The 22,582-nt window shown below is 31.6% G+C and overlaps 1 protein-coding gene and 1 pseudogene across 1 annotated transcript; both read left to right on the plus strand.

Annotated features, from left to right (window-relative positions):
• The first annotated feature begins 1,239 nt into the window (after positions 1 to 1,239).
• On the plus strand, positions 1,240 to 3,269 carry LOC145591183 (transcription factor MTB3-like). The gene has a single exon (XM_081647584.1). It carries the CDS (start codon positions 1,642 to 1,644, stop codon positions 3,148 to 3,150), a length of 1,509 nt encoding a protein of 502 aa, XP_081503710.1. The 5' UTR covers positions 1,240 to 1,641; the 3' UTR covers positions 3,151 to 3,269.
• A 944-nt stretch (positions 3,270 to 4,213) lies between these two features.
• Positions 4,214 to 6,554, plus strand: LOC145604416 (transcription factor MTB3 pseudogene; annotated as a pseudogene).
• Positions 6,555 to 22,582: the final 16,028 nt, after the last annotated feature.

Here is a 22,582-nt window from a genome sequence, read left to right on the forward strand (position 1 = left end):
CAATTACTTTTATGTTGTAAATGCTATAAGGGGCTTCGCATCAAGCCCAATCATTGAATGCATCATCAAGCCCAATATTTGTCTGGCCCAAGATATCAGGTTAAAAGCAAATCGAGTCAATAACGATTACCTGATACAATTCGGTTTAGTTTTGAGTCAGGTTTATGTGAATCAATTCGATACTTGTTTCAAATAATCAGGTTCTATTGTTCTAAGTAGTTAGCCTACTACTAGGTCTAGTCAATAGCGAGCAAATTTGCCGTTCAATTTACTCTTATATTTCACTATTTGTCAATATAGTTCCCACTTCTATATTTATGGTTTAACTTTGTAAACTTTGAATAATAGTAATTCTCATTTATGAATACAACAAATTATATAAAAATTAATTCGATCTGTATCAATACAGAGTTATTATAATATTGATTTTTTACAAACTATGCCACATAATTCAGAGTAATACACAATAAGTAATACAATCAATTGAAGTTACGTGTTGTGAAACGGATGGACTAAAAAAAACATAGGCAACGGGCCGTGCCGTGCCGCGGTGGTGGGCGTGCCGTGCCTAAATTTGGCACACCCCAGCCCACGGCACGGCACGGCCCACGTGCCTGGCGGGCCGTACCGTGCCGGGCCACGGGCCAAACCGTGCCACTTTTTTTTTTTTTTTTTTTTTTTTTTTTTTTTTTTTTTTTTTTTTTTTTTAAATGAACGAAAAAAAAACGATATATAAATATTTTTTAGTACAACTTAATTTTATATAAATAATGTTATTAATTTATGTTTATGTTAATGTTAATATATTTTGTTTTGAACAAACTTTATTTTAATTAAGGTTATAAAAATTATTTATCTAATTATGTTTAAGTTTATGTAAATAATTTTATTAATTTAGCAAAAAACAACAATACATATAATAAAAATTAAATTACCACTGCCGTGCCAGATCGTGCCACGTGTCGTGCCGGCGTGTCGACCCACGAGCCGGCCACCGTGCCTCATGCCGATTTCCGGATTTTTGTTCACGGCATGGCCCACGGCCCACAGGTGGGCCGCTGTGCCGTGCCGTGCCGGAATCGTGCACGGCCCATGCCCATCTTTAGTAAAAATTGATGACTAATTTTACTGTTTCATCACCTTGTTGTGGACTTGTGGACCTCGTGGTTCAAATGTGCAAGGTTGTTTTTTTTTTTTTTTTTCCTTAACTTTTTAAAAAAAAATCACGGGAAGAAAAGAATCCTAAATTAACCGGCCTAAGAGGGACAAAACAAAACAAAGTTACTTAAAAAAGAGGAAATGAAGTAAACGAGTAGCAATTTCAGATTTTGAAACCCTAGTTCATCTTAGATCTAAAATTAGTCAAAACCCCTCTTTTTTTCTAGAATTCGTGGTAGCTTCAAAGCTGAATCTGCAGATCATTTCATGTTATTACCCAGGTAATTTTTCAATTTTCCCCTAATCTATTTAGAATGTTCTGAAATTAAGCTCATTTTAGTGTTTAATTCGGCATAATACTATCTGGGATTTGATAAATTTGCAAATTTGTAGATACCCAGTTGAATTTTTTGTGAATTTATAGGGACCCAATTGATCATTGGGTCAATTAGTGTGGAAATAATTTTGTGGGTTTAGAAAAAAATGGGTCAAAATTATGTGTTGAAAGAGGAAGAAAAAGTTATGGTGGAAGCTGTTGTTGGAAAAGATGCATATAATTTCTTGATGTCAACAGCATGTGATGATTCTCTGTCAGAATTTAATCCACCAGGTGATATTTTGAATTTGCAACAAGGGTTGTGTCAAATTGTTGATGGATCTAGTTGGAATTATGCAATCTTTTGGCAAATTGCTAGCTCTAAAAATGGTAAGGCAGTGTTGATTTGGGGGGATGGGCATTGCCGTGATCCGAAGGCGGTATTAGCTAGAGAGAGTTTAGATGGTGGGAATGGGAAATTTGGTAAAAATGAGGCTAAAAAGAGGGTTCTTGAGAAGCTACATGCTTGTTTTGGGGGATCAGTGGAGGATAATTTTGCTGCAACATTGGATAAAGTATCAGATGTTGAGATGTTGTATCTTACATCTATGTATTATTGGTTTCGGTTGGACTCTTCTTTGGGTCCTGCAAAATCCTTTACTAGTGGCAGGCCAATTTGGGTTTCTGATGTTAGGAGTTGTTTAGATCATTACCAATCGCGTGCACACTTAGCGAAATCAGCTATGTTTCAGACGGTTGTGTTCGTGCCTGTGAAAACTGGAGTTTTAGAGTTGGGTTCTGTGAGAACTGTTATGGAAGAGCATAGTTTGGTGCAAATGGTAAAGACTGTATTTGGTGAATCACATTCTTTTCCGGCCAGAGCTTCCCCTAAAGTTTTCGGGCGTGATCTTAGTCTTGGTAGTGGTTCTAGACCACGCTCAATGAACATAAGTTTTGCCCCAAAGAAGGAAGATGATGCCTCATTTTCTGCAGAATCTCATGTTGCTGGGAGTGATATGGGTCCTAAGAATATATTTGGGTCACCTTCTAATGGAAAGCATGGTGAACATGGTGACAAGAAACTCTTTTCAGAGATCAATTTTGGGGGATCGAATCCAGAGACTGATTTCCCTGCGTTAGATGAGGCTAGTGAAGAGTTTTTGTTGCATGCTGCTGAGCTAAGAGCACGTAAGAGACCAGTTAGGAGACCAGCTAGTGGGAGAGAAGAAGCAATGAGCCATGTTTTAGCAGAAAGACAAAGACGAGAGAAGCTTAACCAACGTTTCTATGCATTGAGAGCTGTTGTCCCAAACATCTCTAAGATGGACAAGGCGTCACTCCTTCTTGATGCCATTTCATACATTAACGATCTCCAAACAAAGATCAGTGCGCTTGAGGCTGAAAAGGAGGCTGCTAATCCCAAGCAGGAGGAACTTCCTATCCCAGAGATTGATTTTCAGGCAAGGCAAGATGATGCACTTGTTCATGTTAGTTTCCCTCTTGATGATCACCCTGTTTCTAAAGTCGTAAGAACTTTGAGGGAACATCAACTTGTCGCGCTAGAGGCCAATGTTAGTACAGCAGATGATAAGATGGTTCATACATTCAAAATCCGAGCTCAAACTGAAGGGGCCGAGAATCTTAAGGAGAAGCTAGAGACTGCTCTTTCCAAATAAACTACAATAGGAGAAAGTTTAATTGTATAATTATTCTTTGTTGTATAATCATAATTTAAAGTACCACATGTTTCAGATGACGTTTTGATTTTCTTCCTTAATCATCTGTTTATGGTTTACTATCTCCTCCTCAGAGTTTTAGTAGATTATTGTGTGCGATGGTAATTGAACCAATCAATACCATTGCAAAGTCTCTATAGACAGGGTGTACTTGTAAGTTGTAACCTTAGAAAGTCGGTAGAAGTATCCAAGGCTATATGCTTGCTCGTTTGAAGCTCTCCAAATGAGGTAGAAATAACCTTGAAGGTACACCTGATTTAATAGAATTTCCGGAACCTCTGCTTGTTGCCTTAATGTTGAATTATCAATTTCTGGGATGTACGAAGTAGTAAACTTTATTACTTCAGACTCCAATAGAAGCAAAATGTTAGTGATCTGATTGCAAGAACAATAATACCTTTAACGATTTGATTGCATGAACAACAACTTTAACTTGCTAGAATCTCTCTTATTTAAAAAAAAAAAATGAAAACATTAATCTCGTGCAACACAAGGAATTTTAAAGAGGTCACCCATTTAGTTGTTCTAATGATTGGAGGGTATAAGTTTTTTTTTTTCCAAATAATTTTGACGTATTTGAACTCTTTTGAATTTATAAATCTATCATTTTTTAACCTATGTTTGACCTTATTCAATCTTAATCAGAACTTATATAATCAAAGCTTATTTTTGTTTCAATAGATCTTATTGTTTGAAACAAATCAGAATAAGTTAAAAAATTATTCATTTGATTTTTACTAGTCTGATCTTATGAAGTTGTTAAAACTACCCGTATCCAAACTTATTTTTCGTGAACTGAACTTATATTAGAATATGACTCAAGTCTATTATTCTAATTATTAATGCGACAAAACTACCAAGTGGATGAAACAAATAAAGATTCACTAAGCAAGTAATCAGTAAACAACACAAATAAATTAATTAACATGATAAAAACAACACAAATTAATAGCTATAGTATTCATATATTCCTTTGTAGTTGAATTGAATAATTAAATGAAATCATATCCTCCAACCTTCCCCAGGTCCCAGGACATTACATTATCCTGCTATATTTTCTCTCTCTTCTCTAATGGCTTTTCTATTAAGTTGCTATTCTTACACGTAACTTTACACCTTCATTTCACAAGATGCACAATTTCTTGTGTTTTTTAACTGTTCCACCTGTACCTCGTGCTCCTGCTCTACCTTTTTTTCCCTCTGATTTAAGCTGAAAAATAACCAAATTTTTAATTAAAGAAAACCCAAAAAAATCCCATTATCTGGAGCCCCAAAAACCCTGGAATTTTACTGAAGTTCTAGTAGTAAAGACTCAATCTTTTTGAAACCCTAGCTCTTGTTTCAAGGACCCTTTTTTTGTTCAATAATTTGTGGTAATTTCTGCTGAATTTGGGGTTTCTGCTGTTTCATTTGTTACCCAGGTATATAAACTTTCTTGCACTTTTATGTAGTGTTGTAAAGGTCATTTTGAGCTTGATTTATGCTTAGGTTTGTTGATTATTGAACTGGGTTTTTTTATTATGTTAGTAATTTATAGAAACCCAGATCGATTTTTTGTGATTTGTTGAGGTTTGATATGAATTGAGAGGAACCCAGATTGGTAATTAGCTTTAATTTTGAGATTTTTGATTCTGGGGTTTGAGGAAGATGGGTGTAAATTGTGAGATTAATGATGAGGATAAGGTTATGCTGGAAGATGTGGTGGGAGTTGAGGCATGTAAATTCCTGATATCTAGAGTTTGTGAAGATTTTCTTAGTGATTTTAATGATACAGGAAGTAGTGATGGTGGTATGCTGAATCTTCAGCAAGGGCTTTGCCAAATTGTTGATGGTTCTAATTGGAATTATGCAATATTGTGGAAGATTGTTAGTTCTAAGAAGGATGGTAGGTCAGTGTTGATTTGGGGTGATGGACATTGCCGAGACCCGAAGGCGGTTGTTGCCGGGGAGAGGGGAGATGGTGGGGAGGGTAAATTGGTTGAGGGTAATGGAGAGATTGGTAAGAAAGATGAGGCAAAGAAGAGGGTTCTTGAGAAATTACATGCTTGCTTTAGAAAGTCAGAGGAGAATAATTTTGTTGCCACTTTGGATAAAGTATCAGATATTGAGATGCTGTATCTCACTTCAATGTATTATTGGTTTTGGTTGGACTCTTCTATGGGTCCTGCCAACTGTTTAACCTCTGGCAGACCGATTTGGGTTTCGGATGGTAATGCCTGCTCAAATCACTACCAATCTCGGGCTCATTTAGCTAAATCAGCTAAATGTCAGACGGTTGTGTTTGTGCCTGTGAAAGCTGGAGTATTAGAGTTGGGTTCTGTTAAAATGGTCATGGAGGAGCAGAATCTGTTGCAAGTGGTGAAGCATATCTTTGGTGTACCTCAATCTGTACTGGCGAAGGCGTTTCCTAAAATTTTCGGCTGTGACCTTAGCCTCGGTGGATCAAAACCACCATCGCCCAACTTGAATTTTACTCCAAAGTTGGAAGATGATGCTGCATTTTCTGCAGAATCTCATGTTGGTGGAAGTAATGGAGGTGCTAAGCACACTTATGGGTCATCGTCTAATGGGTGTGTTAGTGAAGATAGTGGCAAGAAGTTGGTTTCAGAGATCAATTTTGGTGGTTTGAATCCCGAAGCCCAAACTCCTGGCATAGAGCCGGCTAAAGAAGAACTTTTGTTGCAGCCTAAACCACGAAAGAGGGGTAGAAAACCTGCTAATGGAAGAGAAGAACCATTGAACCATGTTGAAGCAGAAAGACAGAGACGAGAGAAGCTTAACCAACGTTTCTATGCATTAAGAGCCGTTGTCCCCAACATTTCTAAGATGGACAAAGCTTCGCTCCTTGGTGATGCTATTTCGTATATTACAGATCTTCAAATGAAGGTTAAGACGCTCGAAGCTGAGAAGGAGATGGCTAATCCAAAGCAAAAGCACATGGCTATCCCTGAAATTGATTTTCAGGCAGGGCAAGATGATGCACTTGTGCATGTCAGTTTCCCTTTGGATCTTCATCCCGCTTCAAGTGTTGTAAAGACACTTAGGGAAAATCAAGTCCTGGCTCCTGAAGCCAATGTTTCCACAATAGATAACAAGATCATTCATACATTCACCATCAGAACTCAGAATGGTGGTGCTGAGAATCTAAAGGAGAAGCTGCAGGCTGCTCTTTCTTTGTAAGATTGATCTTTGTCGCATGATCCTGGCACAGTAACGAGTAAAAAAACTTTCCTTTTTGAGGGTTTAGCCTTCTCTTTAATCTGTGCTCTTTGTTGTATCTGGTTACCATTTCTGATATATATTAATGTGTCATGTATGATCTGCCTTCTATAATTTGATATGCATATTCCGGCATAGCACTATCCAACTGGCACCCTCCCCACATCTAAAACCAATTGATTCTCGCTCTCATGTAGTTTTGTCATATGAATTCCAGCTATATACAGAGCTGCTGCTCAGATGAAGAGCTCAATTGCAGATTGACAGGAACATTCTCTGTAGATACCAGGTGAGATAAGATCAAATTAGATTACTTGATATATGTCTTCAAAAAAAAAAAAAAAAAAAGATTACTTGATATAAATATTTTGGATCAACAATATCTTTCAGAACTTATATAAAGACTTAAGGCTTTAAAGTTCATGGCTGTAACATTTCGTCTTTAAACCTTCTTTAGCTGATCTCTTCATTGGCACTATAGTTTCCTACTCCGTAGGTTTGTTGTTTGTTAATCAGCAAGATAGGCTAGAAAATGGTTATTGTATATATTGCAGTTGTGGGATGATGGTTGTGCTGCAACTATATGCCTGTTATTGCAATCTCGATCAAAGGTCTACAAAGTAACTGAATATAGCAAAATCTAACCTTTGAAAAAGTTTCATATTCGTCTAAAGTTTTTGTGGAATGATCTTATTAGAAATCTCAGATATATAATACAATTCTGTTTTCTAGTTACTTGTTCTTCTAGCACTCTTTATATTCACAATTATATGTGCCTCAATTTTTTGCAGGTACTGAGTTAACAGAACAAAAGGGAAATCTATTTATCATCTACTGATCAAATCTATTTTATATTCCATATCTACTGCTGCTATATAACTATAGTTGTTGTACAGGAGCAGATGTAAACAGCAGGTTTCGCTATCTTCTGATGTTTCCGTAAGTTCTTGGTATAGATTATTATCCCAATATCTCATCTTTTCAGAATTAACAAGGAGTAGTTGGTACAACATGGTTTAGGCTTCTCACTTATCAAAGTTGCATCTCCTTGGAGGATTTCTACCTGAAGTGGTCCAAAGCTGATCAATATGATCGAGCCTAATTGGTCGGGTCAATTTTCAGGTAGTGAGCTGGTCCACATAGCAATTTTTGAACATTTTGGTCCTCGGCTTGATTTTCTAGGGCTTTTGGCTGACTGTTATTGCCCCTGAATTTGTACCATCAATTTTCCTATTTGACAGCATAGCATTGATTTTTAAGTTTCTGCTGGTTGAAAGCAGGGGTATGAATGAGTCAGCAGATATCCAAAGACAGACTGATACTTTTCCAAATTTGGCAATAGTAACACTGATTTTCTGGCATTGAAATTTTCGGGTCTTGAATCGTAACAAGTCTTGTTGTTTCAGTTTACTGGTAAAAACCAACCTTGTACAGATGTGAAATCAAGAACAACATTGTTAGTTTGTAGCATAAATTTGTACTCAATGTAGTCAAATAAAGCTTCTGCAAAAAGAATTTTGATGTTCAGTCAGAATTTTGTAATCTTAAGTTTTGTCCAATTTCTCCCTTTTTGATTTAATTTGCTCCAAGTTTTCTACAACCAATCAATATTATTGATTTATTGTGATGCACAGTTGCTCTTGAAAGAAAGGTCAAAACAAGAAAAGCCAGCCAGGAGTATAGTGTTGAAAAATAAACTGTCTTTATGAACTTACATTGGCCCCCTTTATTGTTCAACCAAATTCATTTAAACTTTACCAAGTCTAGTAGTTAAGTTTTCTACTTTCAAATCTCTTTTTGTATTCCCACATAATTTTATTCAATTCCATCCGTCTCATGCTACCATGCTACATATATAAAGTACTATTTTATAATGTCCGGATAAAGTTTATATTGCTATTGGTTTCTTATTGGATTTCCTTGACATCACATCTAATTAGTGACGGGAAGAGGGTTTAAGTTTACTCTGTAATAACTTTTGTGTAGTGGGGACATGTATCATGCATGTGATAACTAGATATAAATGAAACCAACTAATTACTACATGTATTTGTTAATAACTAATTACAAATTAAGGGAGTACACCAACTAATTATACGAGACTATGCCCAACTACCCTAAAAAAACCAAGTATGAAAGAGTGGGGAGCACGTTTAAGTTCTTGATTAAGCTCTAACAGTCTAACACACCATGTAATCAACAAATGATTCAAATTTGACTCTAGTGATTGTCAACCTGTACAATATGCACCTTTGACTTTTTTTTTTTAAAAAAAAAAAAAAAAATCTACAATTGGTTCTAATATGAGGCAAATTTAGAAAATAATTTTCAAGGAACAAAATTTTCATTCAAGCTTATAAAGATCAAGTAAAAGCTTTGATGTATCTACTATCAAAAATATTTTAAACATTTTTACCTTAATATTTGTAGATTAATGTACTAGTAGCATTTAGATGTCAACGACCCTAGTAGTCCCCTCTATGTTCCGTTTATGTATTTATTTTGTAAAAGGTTTATATCAAATAGTATTATAGATGTATAATCAATACAGACGAAAATCCATCACAAATTTCGGATACACAATAATGTTATCTCCCTAAAGATCGAGTTTAGGGCCTAAACTGGAGTAGCTCATTAGCAACCTTGTTAGCTATTGGTTTTAAATTTGTAGTTCAACTACTGGATTGTTTCCTTCCTTGGTTTCTATCCCCTTTTTTACCGACCTGTTAATAGTCCATACAACACCTTTTAGTACATACAACACTTGTACATGCTATAACACTGCCGCACATTTCTTTTCATCTAACTGTGCTGGAATTTTCACCGGCCAAAAGTTGGTGAAAATTACGTTTTTTGAGAAACATAACTTTTAGGTCCGTGTATATATCAATACTTACCATTAACTATATATGAACATAAAACAATGAACTAGCACCCCTTTTATATTTTAATGACCAAGTATAACCAGCATATACAGAATACATTATAATAATTTTTCCACTCTTTTTTATTTATCATTAAGTTACAAATTATATACACGAGAATCAAAGCTGGCTTAGTGGTTAAAACATTGAAGGTCTTCTTTCTATCTATGTGACAGGGGTTAGATTATCACTCATTCACCCTAACCAAGTGAAATCTCTGATTTTCTCCTTAATTACTTGTAGACGAATTATTTATATAGAAAAAATAAAATATATATGCACTTTTTTAAAGGGAATGATATACGGAGTATTTTCGTATGTTGGATTTATATATGTAATACGTACAGAGGATTATTAATCAATCTAACCGTGTATGAAGGTGAGTCGTACAGTTTGATTAATTCCACGTCGTATATTATTTCAAACTTGGCAATTCAAACACCCTCCTAAACAATAGTCAACCACTTCCTACATTTTAACGGAAAAGTCAATGCCATCCATTCCCATTCATTCATTTTATAACTAGTACTATTCCGTGCAGTATATATATATGCCGCTACTACACATACTCTAACCATATCTCCATTCATCCCTTCAACAAATCGTACCGAGAAATCGAAATCGAAACTCCTACATCAATTTTCCCTACCACATTAACTAATACACTTTCGAGTTTAGATATATATAATAAACATGGGTTTTGCTCAAAGAAGAGGATGTTATTATGTTGTAATCCTTACAATAATGTTCATATTTTTAGTAACGAGTTTTGATCAAGTTGAAGCAATAAGACCATTGAAAAAAGATCAAAATTCGTTGTTATTAGCCTCGTTGCCTAAGGGTCCGGTACCACCTTCAAAATCTAGCCCGTGCACTAACATCCCCAAGAGTGGTGGCAAAGGTCGTTGTACCATGGAGGTGAATGTTGCCAGGGTTAGCACGCGACGACACGCCCCGAGCACCGCCAGCCTCACCTGAGTGTATATATATTTTTCATCCAAGCACAATTGTTAAGGGTGATCAAGTTTTGCCATGCGCTTAAGGTGAAGAGTGTGAACATATAGTTTTTTTTTTTTATTTATTTATTTATTTTTTTTCCCCTTGGTGGGTTGGTAGAGCGTATTATGAACCTAATATACAGCTAATTGTTTCTATACTGTAAATAGAAACATGTATAGAATTATGAAGAAATTAATTGTAACACAACATTCTTTATTTTTTTTGCTCTAATCAATAAATGAAGGCCTCTAAATATTATTTTTATTGGTGTTTACTCTAGTTTTATTTTTGAATGTATGAGTACTATAATTATTTTTCCTTTTAATTTTAAGATGATGAAAATTACTCTCTCGATTCCAGAAAATTTTGTTTTTAATACGTCACTAAAAGCCACCATCAAAATTAGTATGATAATAGGGGAAAAAAAGTCTAACGTGTCAATTATTATGGGACGAAAGGAGTACATTGATTTCACCTAATTTATCACCTCAACATGTGATTGAAGTTGGGATCTCAGAGATGAGTATATAATTGGAAACTATGAACGTATTAATTGTGATTGCACTACTTATTTCTCCATACAATAGTGAAAAGAAAAGGCTCATTTTAATCTTGTGTAATTACCTTTTACCAATTATTTCTACAATGTTTAGATGGGTTATTAGTAAACAATTTCATATCTAATTATCTAAATCTATATGGTCTTCCAAAAAAAAAAATTAAATAAATAAAAAACCTAAATCTATATTAGGGTAATTATACGGAGTATTTAACAAGGTTATCATAACAACTTTGTATCCATACTTGCAAAGTTCAATACATATCCTTAAGGATGTTTCTACTATGATCCACTTTATTTGGACCATCACTATACTTAATTATCATTGGTCGAATTTTTAATTTTTTTTAAACCTTGGTCAAACACTATTTTTAGTATTTTCCTTTTTTAATTCAATTTTTATTTTCCAAAATATAATTATTGAATTTCTGAAAATTATTTTATGATTTTCAAAATTTATTTATTAAAATCAGTTTTTAATTAAATAAAAAAATAACATTAAATTAAAATAATCAAAATAAAAAAATTGTTTATCAATGTTCTTCATTATTCATCATTGTTCTTCAAGTTTGTTTATCCATGGATGAGATTAACCACCATTATGGTAATCTTTAATTTGTCCCGTAAATACACTCGCACATCAATGAAAATTGAAAATATGCATCGATTTACATATTATATGTGAAGAGTTCATTCGAAATTTGGATTCATGTATGAATCTGGGATTGTATTTAATCCTAAAACAATAAGTGTTAATTGGATAATCGCAAACAAGGGATGAAAAATCGGTCATTATATGTATGCGAAAATAAAAAAAAAATAACAATTTTTCGAAATCTGGGTTTGTGAGCTAATTGGAGAAGACAACGATTTTTGTTTTGGAATACTTGTTTGATCCGGAAAAAAAAGATATAGTTTTCGATTCTGTTTGCATATAAGGTATTAACCCAAATGCTAATAGAACATTACCTATAAAACACAATATTATTGTTTATTTGGTCTACGACCATACGTTATTTTGGACATTGTTAATAATTAGTTCATACTGTGCATGCATTAGTATCCTAATATTTTTCTTAATTGATAGCAAATAGGATCGTGGTCCTCAATCCTCATTCACTAGCCAAGTCACAATTTACATATACCAAGTTTGGTATCAATGATCACTTATATATCAGCTATTGTGGTTTGATTTCTGTATGCATATTCCTCAAAATTTTAACTCTCAATCAAACCACCTTTAGAGCTATTCTAATGGCAACCTAATTGTCAAATTAGATGATTATCTTCTTATCTATCGTGTGACCAATGGTTGGATTACTTGGATACTAGTTTGTTATTAATTTAAATAATGAACCGTCTTCGATTATTATTATAATATTACAATAATTAAGGAGATTGAGACCAATTCTAAATATATAAGTAATGTCATATCCTAATATTGGACGAATCCCATATAATAACCAAATGAAAAAAAAAAATGGAGGTGAGCAATTACATGGCAAACCTTTTTTTTTTTTTTTTTTTTTTTGGAAAGAATACAATGACAAATTGTTAAATATAGTAAATATATTTTTGTATTTATAAATTAGGAAAGCCAATATTCAACCCCTTATATTTAGGCTAAATACATACTACTATTGCTAGTTGTTTCCTTATAATTAGGACATATCATGCTTCTGTTTTGTATATACATGTATTCTAGTTTTATTAATGATAATGAAAAATATTCTTTTTCCTATTTGTCAAAATAGCGTTACATGTTAAATGTGATTTTTTGTATTTTGTTTTTTACCCAATGTTTAGTACTACGACTCCGCGAGTATTTTTTTTTATTAGTTTAGTTTCATTTTTAATTTATAGTCTATATTTTATGTGTCATAAAAATTAATTGATAACACTATTGTATATCATTGATTTATTTCCTAAATAGTACGTTAAATATTATAATAGAATATTTGAAAAAGATTTGGACGACAATTTATATGGGATAACTTATGTTTCATTTAGTAACAATATTTCCTAAAAATAAGCAATCAACAACCATCATATAAGCAATATTCTTCAAATAGATCTTAAATCTAACACATTCCATTGTTAATCTAAATTTCAATTTTGATTGGTTGCTTTAAATATATGATTTTTTTTTACCTTATAGAAAGATGGTTTAAATTTCAAATTATTACACAAACCAAAAAACAAAAATTAATGTCCAAACCTATATAATGAGCAAATTGGTCAAAGGAAGAAGACGCAATTTTAGGATACAAAGATATATAATGAGCAAATCGATTAGAGGAAGAAGACGCAATTTTTTTAAAAATATTCTTCTCATAAACCTTGTTTGATATGTAGAACACAAGTGTGAGTTTTGTGATCTGTTTATAGTTCTGGTTTTAACTTATGTGTACTTTGGTTATTACCTAAAAAAGAAAGTTTATTGAGTTTGACGAATGACCATATGTATTTTGGATATTGTGAAAATTCCAACTTTATGATTTTTTTAACGTGGAGATGAGGGATACCAAAATTTTGATTTTATTTTACGATAAGCGTGTCAAAAAAATCAGAAAATATGATCTTATTTTAGAAAAAAAAGACTTAAAGTGTTTCCTTGAAAAAAAAAAGATAGATTTAAAATCATAAACCTTAATTAAATTATGGTATTGTCCTAAATTTATCTTTTTTCTAGGGAAAGTACGTAAATTTTTATCCTAAGATTTTGTTAAGATTCCATTATTCAAATTGCGTGAAGAAATAACAAAATCTCAGGAAAATCTAAAATTTGAGGGAAAGTAAATCATCTATTATCCTAAGATTTATTAATATTCCATTTACTAAATTTTATCCTCTTCTTAAATTCATTTTACACAATTGTTTATCAAACATTCCAGGTTTATTGCATTATTAAAAATATGTATTAATATAATTCTACGCGTGATAAAAATCAATAATTTTACAAAATCATAAGATATGTCGACAAAATCAATAAGATATATATTCTAATATTTAGATTATATTAGAATATAATCTTTTGAAATTTGAAAAATATACAGATTTTAAAATCTTCTATACAATAATAATAAGATAAGAAATTAGGAAAATATCCTTATTATAATTGGTGATTGAAATTTTTTTAAATAATATTTCTAATGTTAAAAGATATCTTAAAAGATATTGATTCCATTATATTTATTTTTATATATATAATCATTAAAATAGATTCATTTTAATTTTTGTACATGTTTAGCTACAAATATTTTGCAAAGGTCGTAAAGTACTTTAAAATAATTGGTTATTTCTAACATAACGTATGATCATAGTCGTTTAATATTTAAAATGTATATAATAGGTAATGTCCAATCCGTATGTGGGTAAATTCCTTAAACACAAATACGATTTGGAATTCGGTCTCCTTTTTTTTGGATCAAACAGTGTTTCGAAGAAAAATCATACATTTTCTAATTAGATTATCTTGAAGAAAGTAGATTACCGAATTAAGAAAATAACAAGATATTAATGAATTATAAATCAGTAATGGTAATGTCCAAAAGAACTTGATGTCATCATATGTTTTTAATAATTACAATTTTCATAACACGTAATGTCCTATCCTTTATTTGGGTAAAACATTTTACACAAACAAGATTTCAATTTCGATTTCCCTTTTTTTGGATCAAACAAGGTTTCGAAAAAATAATGATGCGAATTCTTTTTCAGATGTTCATGACAAACCCCGATTATCGTAAAACTTAAAAATTGTTATTTTGATTATATAAAATCACCGTTTTTGCAAACGTTGACTGATTTAGTACAATCCAAACCTATTATTTAGAGATTTAAATCGCTGCCCAAATTCGCAACGACGACTACAACTTTTTGATATCTTAAAATTTCGCATTTGCTTTTTGAATCGATCCATATTGTTATTCGCTTTCGATGCGCAAGTGAATTAAATGGACATAGTTCATGTGTTTGTGTTTAATCTCATCCATGAATGAAAAAACTTGAAGAACATTGATGAACTATGAAGAACATTGATGAACAATTTTTTTATTTGATTTTTTTAATTTAATCGTTTTTTTGATTTTATTAAAATCTGATTTTAATAATTAAATTTCGAAAATGTAATTAAAATGATTTTCGTAAATTCAGTAATTAAATTTTGGAAAATAAAAAAAGAATTAAAAAAGGAAATAACTAAAAATAAGGTTTGACCAAGGTAAAAAAATAAATAAATAATCGGTCAATGATAATTCAATATAGTGATGGTCCAAATAAAGTGGACCATAGTAGAATTTTCGTATCCTTAAGCCTTCCTTGATCATTTCTATTAGTACTAAATGTATCAAAATTACAACCTCCAAAAAAAAAAAAAATTCATTTACTATACCGCGAAACCTCTTCTTATTCACCAGCAAATCACCCATTCAAATTGTAATTGTGAATCACTTCCTTTATGAACATTATTATCTTCATATCAATCTCTATAATTCTTATTTTTATTACGTACGTAATTGTCTTTATATGACCATATACCCTATAAAATGACACACTGGTACAAACATAATGTGTGCAATGGATTATTTATGAAATCTTGTTAAATGATGTACGTAGTTGAAACATATCATGCATAGACTAAGTCAATTGTTAAACATCCATCTAATAAAGTATGAAATCTTTCAAATGAACTCCAATAAAATAAGCACCAACTCAATGACCAATGAAACTAAATTACTAAGTTAATCCAGGTCAATATTGTATGTAGTATGCAATTCAAAAGTTTGAAAATATGTATATATATTACTTTATTTCTAATTCTTTTTGTTGAGCAAGTTTGAAAATATGTAAAGATATAATCTGTAATGGTTTCATAGTTTGCGAATTGCATACATCAGAGAAGGAAAAGTTGCATGGAGTCAAAGCAGCAAGTTGCCAACATAATATTGAAGAAAATATTATGATTGGACTATAACTTTGTTGATTGCAACATCATTTACCGACCATGGGACAACAATTTCTTTTGGTCCAAGCCCATATATGGCATGTCATTTATTTATTTATTTTGACGAATGAGAATGACAAATTGACAATACAAATTACAAAAACGAGTAAGGATGGAGCTTTTAATTATAAATTCGTAATTTATCATACACATGTCCTCAATTTTAACAGCTAGATCTGTAGATCATGACCTCGTTTATATATATTTATGTCGCTTCATCAAAATTAATGTTTTGAATTAGGGTTGTCAATTGTATCATGTCATTATTATTCAGTTTATTTTGTTACAATATACATAGTGTTTGAAAGTTCTTATTTTCTTAATTATCTTAACCTAACCCAATTGTTTAAAAACTTGAAGTCTTTTGACTAGACTAGAACTAGTTCGTCTATTGAACAAGTTAGTAACCTTTTACCCATTTAGCATACTCAGTAATACGCAATATTATTTGTAATTACGGATTAACTAATTAAGGGGAAAAAAGTAGACATTTTTTTTTCACGAATTTTAAGAAATTTTTGGAAAAATAAATGGTAGCATACTCACTTAAGCCGCATGCGGTCCATGCACCTTGTACAGTGGTACTAATACAAAGTATTTCCTATACAATGGGAAATACATAAAAGCTACTTCAACTGTTTTATTTTACATTTAATCTTGGTTTAATTTATACTTATTTTAAGGAGTATATTTTATACATGGGTGAATAATTCATATAATAATTATACTTTGTGTGTACAAATTAAGAGAATGGTTCATTGGTAGTACGTAGAGTATGTGTTTTTCTTTTGGTGCAAGTACGTAGAGTATATGTAGTAGGCAATAATAATCAATAATGCAAATTGTTTTGCAAAAATAGTGCATGCACACATCTTACTAAAAATATGTCCAACCTAAGAAAAATAACATGTAGTACTAGTAGCAATTTCTTCGACATTAAGCATTTAAGAAATATCAAGAAGAGCATTCGTAACAAAAGCGACTCATAATAATGTAATAAATGGGGAAAATGGCCTCGGAAAATTTATAACACGTACGTTGTGCAAAAATGATAATAATACGGAGGAGTTTGATAACAATAATAATAATAATTAATAACCTTTTTTTAATACACTGCATTTTATTACAGTATATGCTTAATTACACCCTTAATCTTTAATAAAAGAATAAAATTAATCTTTCGACAATAAAACAATAATAAACTTGAAAAAATGCCTACATACAAATTGACCTTTGTTTAATTTACCGTTATAAATTTATACTTTTTCTGTCTTCCTATTCCATATGTGCAAAGTTTATGAATCACATATTTCAGCTTGATCAACTAAAGACCTTTGCAAAAATGAGCAAGTAAGACTCATTTAAGTACAAACAGGAATGTTGCATGTAGGATTAGATTGAGATGGAGGAGATGGTTGTCCACTACTCTTTACTTGTAAGTAAAGTTTAGCCACTTCTTGTATCTCTTTGCTTATCGCCTCGTTAACTTCATTATCAAGAAAGCTTGAGGGTTTTAGCACCCTACAACTTGCATGTTGTATAACAACAATAAAACTTAGCAACAAAACTAAAATTGTAATAGAATTAGCTACTTTGAAATGGGAGTTCATTTTATTAGAAAAATTGTTTAATTTGTGTGTGTATGTTTATTTTCTATTTGATTACAGGAAAGCTTGTGTTTTGAATGTACAGAGTATGTATGTAATTCAAATAAGTTCGTTTAAGTTATGATATTTGAAGAGGCGAGTAATGGGTATTTATAAACTCCGATCATAACATGCATCATACGGGGTAGCTCAGCTCATTGAATAGGCAAGATTACTATAAGGGTAGTAAAGAAGAATTTTCTAGCTAATTTGGGAAGACTAGAGACTTGGACCGTTGAATAGTTGGCGGTCATGAATTTGGTATATTATATAGTACTATCTTTTAACGTGTAATAAAATGAGAATAGGTAAACAGATTTGAACTTTCATGCAAACCGTGGTTACGACAATTATGGATCTGCCATCATTGCTTAAATAATAATAGTGGTGTAATCGATTAAATGGACATTATATTCTCGTTATTGTCAAATATAGAAAGCACATGCTATATATGTTGCATACTACGGACAATATAAGGATCAAAATTAAACAATTAATTGTACTTTATTTAGGTGTATATATAGTATATATATATAGTATACTTTACACATTTTAATTATTTTAATAATATTATTTTTAAATTAATTTCTAAAACTTGATAAATTAACTTAATTTTAACCAAACAAAACTACCTTAGGTAATGAAATTTGAGAGAGTGAGGGGTAGCTTAAGTGGTTAGAGCTCCCCTCCCGATATCTAGAGATCTTGGGATCGATACTCATCACCCATCCTTGTGGCTAGTTGTTGGTTAGTGTAGTTATTGTATTGCAAATTTGTGATTAAAATTATTGTTGCAATATTTTGGTTTAATAAGCTAAGTGATTACCAATTAAGGAGTGGACTTACATATCAAATGGACTGGATATTCTACCCCTTTTTATTCGTCGCAAACTAGCAATGTAATGTCTCCCATTTAAAGTTTTCCAAATAGATTATGGCTAAAATTGAAAATACAATATTAAAAATATGGTGTTTAATTTATTTGTTTGTCTAACACGAAGTATGTACCCACAAACACAAATTAAGTTATAAAAAATATATACACATATTTTTCAATGAAAATCATTTTTGAATTAAAAGAAAAACCTTATAGAAAGTGGAATAAATATGGGAATTGATCCGGGGAGTAGAATTTACAACGGTTGTTTGAAATATGACTATTATATTATTTTAATGATGATAAACAATATAAGCGATTATTTCCTCATACTATAAATTGGACACAATTAGTATTCTAATATCACTTACAATGCAAATATAATTTTTGAAAATTTTAATCCAACCTAAAATAAATATCTTTCGAGAAGCCATAAAATAAGAATAAAAATTATATTAATAAAACTAAAAATTTGATAAATTTCTAGCCTCCTTTTCTCTCTTCTCTCTCCTAAACCTAGTCTCCATTGTTAATTTTAAGGGACTTCCATCGGATTTCACCGGTGGAAAGCCCCAATCTTTATTTTCTTTTAAGCTTTTTAATTTGTTTTAGGTTACAATAATGTCTCCCTCGAAAGAAAGGGTTTATCTCCTTCGAAAGACAAGGTTTTTTCGATCTCCTTCGAAAGACAAGGTTTTTCGTACTCCTTCGAAAGACAAGGTTTTATTTGTGCTTAATTTGGTCTCTGGTTGTGCCGGGCTACTATTGATTGTGGCTCGGATTCGGGTTACGGAATCAACACAAGAATTTACTTTCTCACAAAATTGCGAAGCGACGACGGATGCACTCAAAAAGTTGTATGAGACAACGAATCGAGAATATGCCGAATTGTTATATTTATGTATTTGGATTCTTAGCCCTTCCCCGATTAATTCTTGTTTGATTTTGTTAAATTCGTTTTCATTATCGTTCATTGTCAATTGTAGATGCCGTATGGCTTACATTAATGAAATTTAGTGTCCTTTTAGGACTTTTTTCAAAAAAAAAAAAAAAAAAAAAATGATAAATTTAAAATAATATTTTATAGCAAAAGTAAAGTAATATAATTAATTACTCGAAAAAATATACGTCAATTATGAACTATATAATCATTAAAATATTATGGTAGTCATATTTCAATCTATCACTGTAAAATTTTCATATTTTGTCTGTTCAAGAATTCGAAAAAACCCTTGATCGATCTATTATCATGTCATAAATTCATTTTCCTTAATTCTCAAAGTAGTCATCAAGCTGCACTGCTACACTAGTAAATCTTCAAAGTAATAGTTTTAATGTTAGTCCAACTTCAATTCGTTCAAAGTCAGGCAATCGAGCAAAAATACCGCGGAAAAAAACGGATATAATAAAAATGTTGGAGTTTCAAACATCATATAAACACTATATAGCTCTTAGAATTGAAACATTCAAATTCTGAAGGCACCTTAAAAATTGGACCTTAAATCGGATGTAATTAATATAAGGTCTATGCGTGATAATTGTGTCGATCATTATTATTCTTAAGAAAAGCAATTTTTAAAGAGAATATCGTTTGTCAAATTGTTAAAAGCTGACTTTTTCTTACAGTAAGGAATTTTAATTGTCAAAAACTCAAAAATGTTATACGTATTACATACTAGTAAAGTAAGTTGACTTTAGCATACTTTTTGCATTTTTAATTTCTTACCTAGATGTTTCAAAGCCTTGAGCCTTATCTCAATTGGACATTTGGACGACGTACGTATGTAGTACTTTCAGGGAAATTCCTCAAATGAGTTTCATGAGGCTTGATCCCTATACCTCAGGGATAGGAGGTGGGAGCGATGTCACTACTCCATCACCTCAACCTCGTACGTATGTAGTACTTGATTGGTAACTTTGTACTTCGTATATGCTCCATTGCTTCCTATATGTTTGTTAGTAGAGTTACGAATCTTACAATCATAGGGCTGACTCGACGCCTAGTTGTAATACGAGTATAGGACTCTTATGTTTAGCTTAGCCTAATATGATGATATTGAACCGAACCGGAATTGATCGACCCATGAGTAGTCCATGACACGCATGCATGCTCTAAATTGAGTATCATATGTGGATCAATCTTTGGTTTATTAAAGACAAAATGTTTACTTAGTTAGCCTAGACGACATTTTTTTAAACGTAAGGAGGGGGACTCATCACTCGATATTAGAGCCTCGAAGGAGATAAGAAAATTCCCTCAGATGAATTCCTTTATTCAACGTAATCCCTAGATCATAGAAATATGAGGTGGGGAGCGATCTCACTATTCCATCATGCACCTCAATCACTTTAACTAGTCTAAACATGCATGTACAATTATACGTATGTATGTGCTGGACTACTTCATCCTACTAGAAATCATATATACTAATCTATTTAAAAACTGTTCCTATGAACATTTATGTGTCACATAGATACTCTTTCATTATGCCACGTCACCACTATACCTCGTCAACACTCAATCAACATAATTCCATATAAAAACATGGGAGATCGAGATTAATTTAATTTGAACACCCAATCTTTTATAAGAAGGATGATTGCTTACCATTATTTACGCCAATTATCAACCATGTTATAAACATGAAAGTACTTGCAAAAAGACGTTTGGTTTGACAATGGTATTGAAAAAATGTAACGAGAGAGAGCATACAAATAAAATTCGATGTTTGGTTTGACAATATCTGTTTGAAACGTCTTAAAAACGTATCAGTTGCACAACTATAAAAATAGCAATTTGAGACAACGCCCAACATTAAAAAAAAATGAGCAAGAGTGAAAAATTCATTAATTTCCTAAACATTAATTAAGTATGGAATAAAGGAGAAATTGGACAAGCGCGCAAAGAACAACAATACATCTATTAAGAATAAATAAATATTTCAAGCTTACACTTTATTAAATAAAAAAATAAATTTAATATTTTCAACACATGACATAACATTTAAGTGATCATCTAACAAGTACTTAGCTCTACACTTATATTTTATAGTTCGTACATAAAACAAATTTAAGAAAGAAACTTTATTTTTCGGCATATCTAGTATTTGTACGTAGGGAAATAAAAAAAATTGAATTATATGATAGTTAAAATATATATACGGAGTATAAACTTTGGCTTGACCAAGTTGACCATATGAAGGCGAGCAAGTAAACCTCAATTACAAATGTAGCAAGGAGAATTCGATTTTGATGGAGGTGATGGAACTTTAGAAATCTTAACTTGCGCGACAAGTTTAGTCTCCTTGTGCAACTCCTTGCTCTTATGATCATTACCTTCATGGTCAAGAAAGCTTGGTTTTAATGCCCTACAACTTGCATGTTGTATAACAACGTTAAAACTTAACAACAAAACCAAGATTATCAAAGGTTTAGATAATTTGAGAAAGAAGTTCATTTTGTATACGATAATTGTGAAATTGTTTACGTATGTATTGGATGTTAAAATTAAATATACGAAGTATGGCTTAATAAATAATGGAAATCAAAACTTGTGTATGTTATGATTAATTTATGAAATAATATGAATACTTTGGGTTATACTTGAGAGGAGGTGCATATTGATGTGTATTTATACACATATATATTAGTATGATCTTATGGATTAGCATGGAATGACTTATGACTTGGACCATTGAAATTTGAAATGTCATGGATTTGACTTTGGTTTATATTTATACCGTAACGTGTAATTAAGCGAGGAGTGCTGAAAGTTTTGGTTGAGCTTGAATCTATAATTATGTATATAGTCGTCTTATATACATTAATTCAATGATTATATACGTAAAGTTGGTTTTTATTAATTAGTTTGTGATGCTGATTACGTTGTATAAGTTATTTGGGCTTGATAGAGTATAAAACATATTCATGGGACTCAAGCATTAACTTAAGCGTTTGGTTGAGTTGGGCCTTTGGGATGTACATAACTCCAGCTCATTTTAATTCACATTACTAATGAAAAACTAGAAATTAATAATACATACTACCTCTGTGTTTTAAAATTCAACTCACTTTCTATTCATGTGGTCAAAACTAAAATAACTTAGACTATATTTTATGAGTTGTACAATAGAAATAAATTAG

This window comes from Chenopodium album, chromosome 2 (assembly GCF_948465745.1).
Source record: "Chenopodium album chromosome 2, dcCheAlbu1.1, whole genome shotgun sequence".
Taxonomy (NCBI): Eukaryota; Viridiplantae; Streptophyta; class Magnoliopsida; order Caryophyllales; family Amaranthaceae; genus Chenopodium; species Chenopodium album.

What these genes read in the sequence shown, in the direction of transcription:
- LOC145591183 (XM_081647584.1), top strand. Translation starts at nt 1,642, where the DNA reads ATGGGTCAAAATTATGTGTTGAAAGAGGAAGAAAAAGTTATGGTGGAA.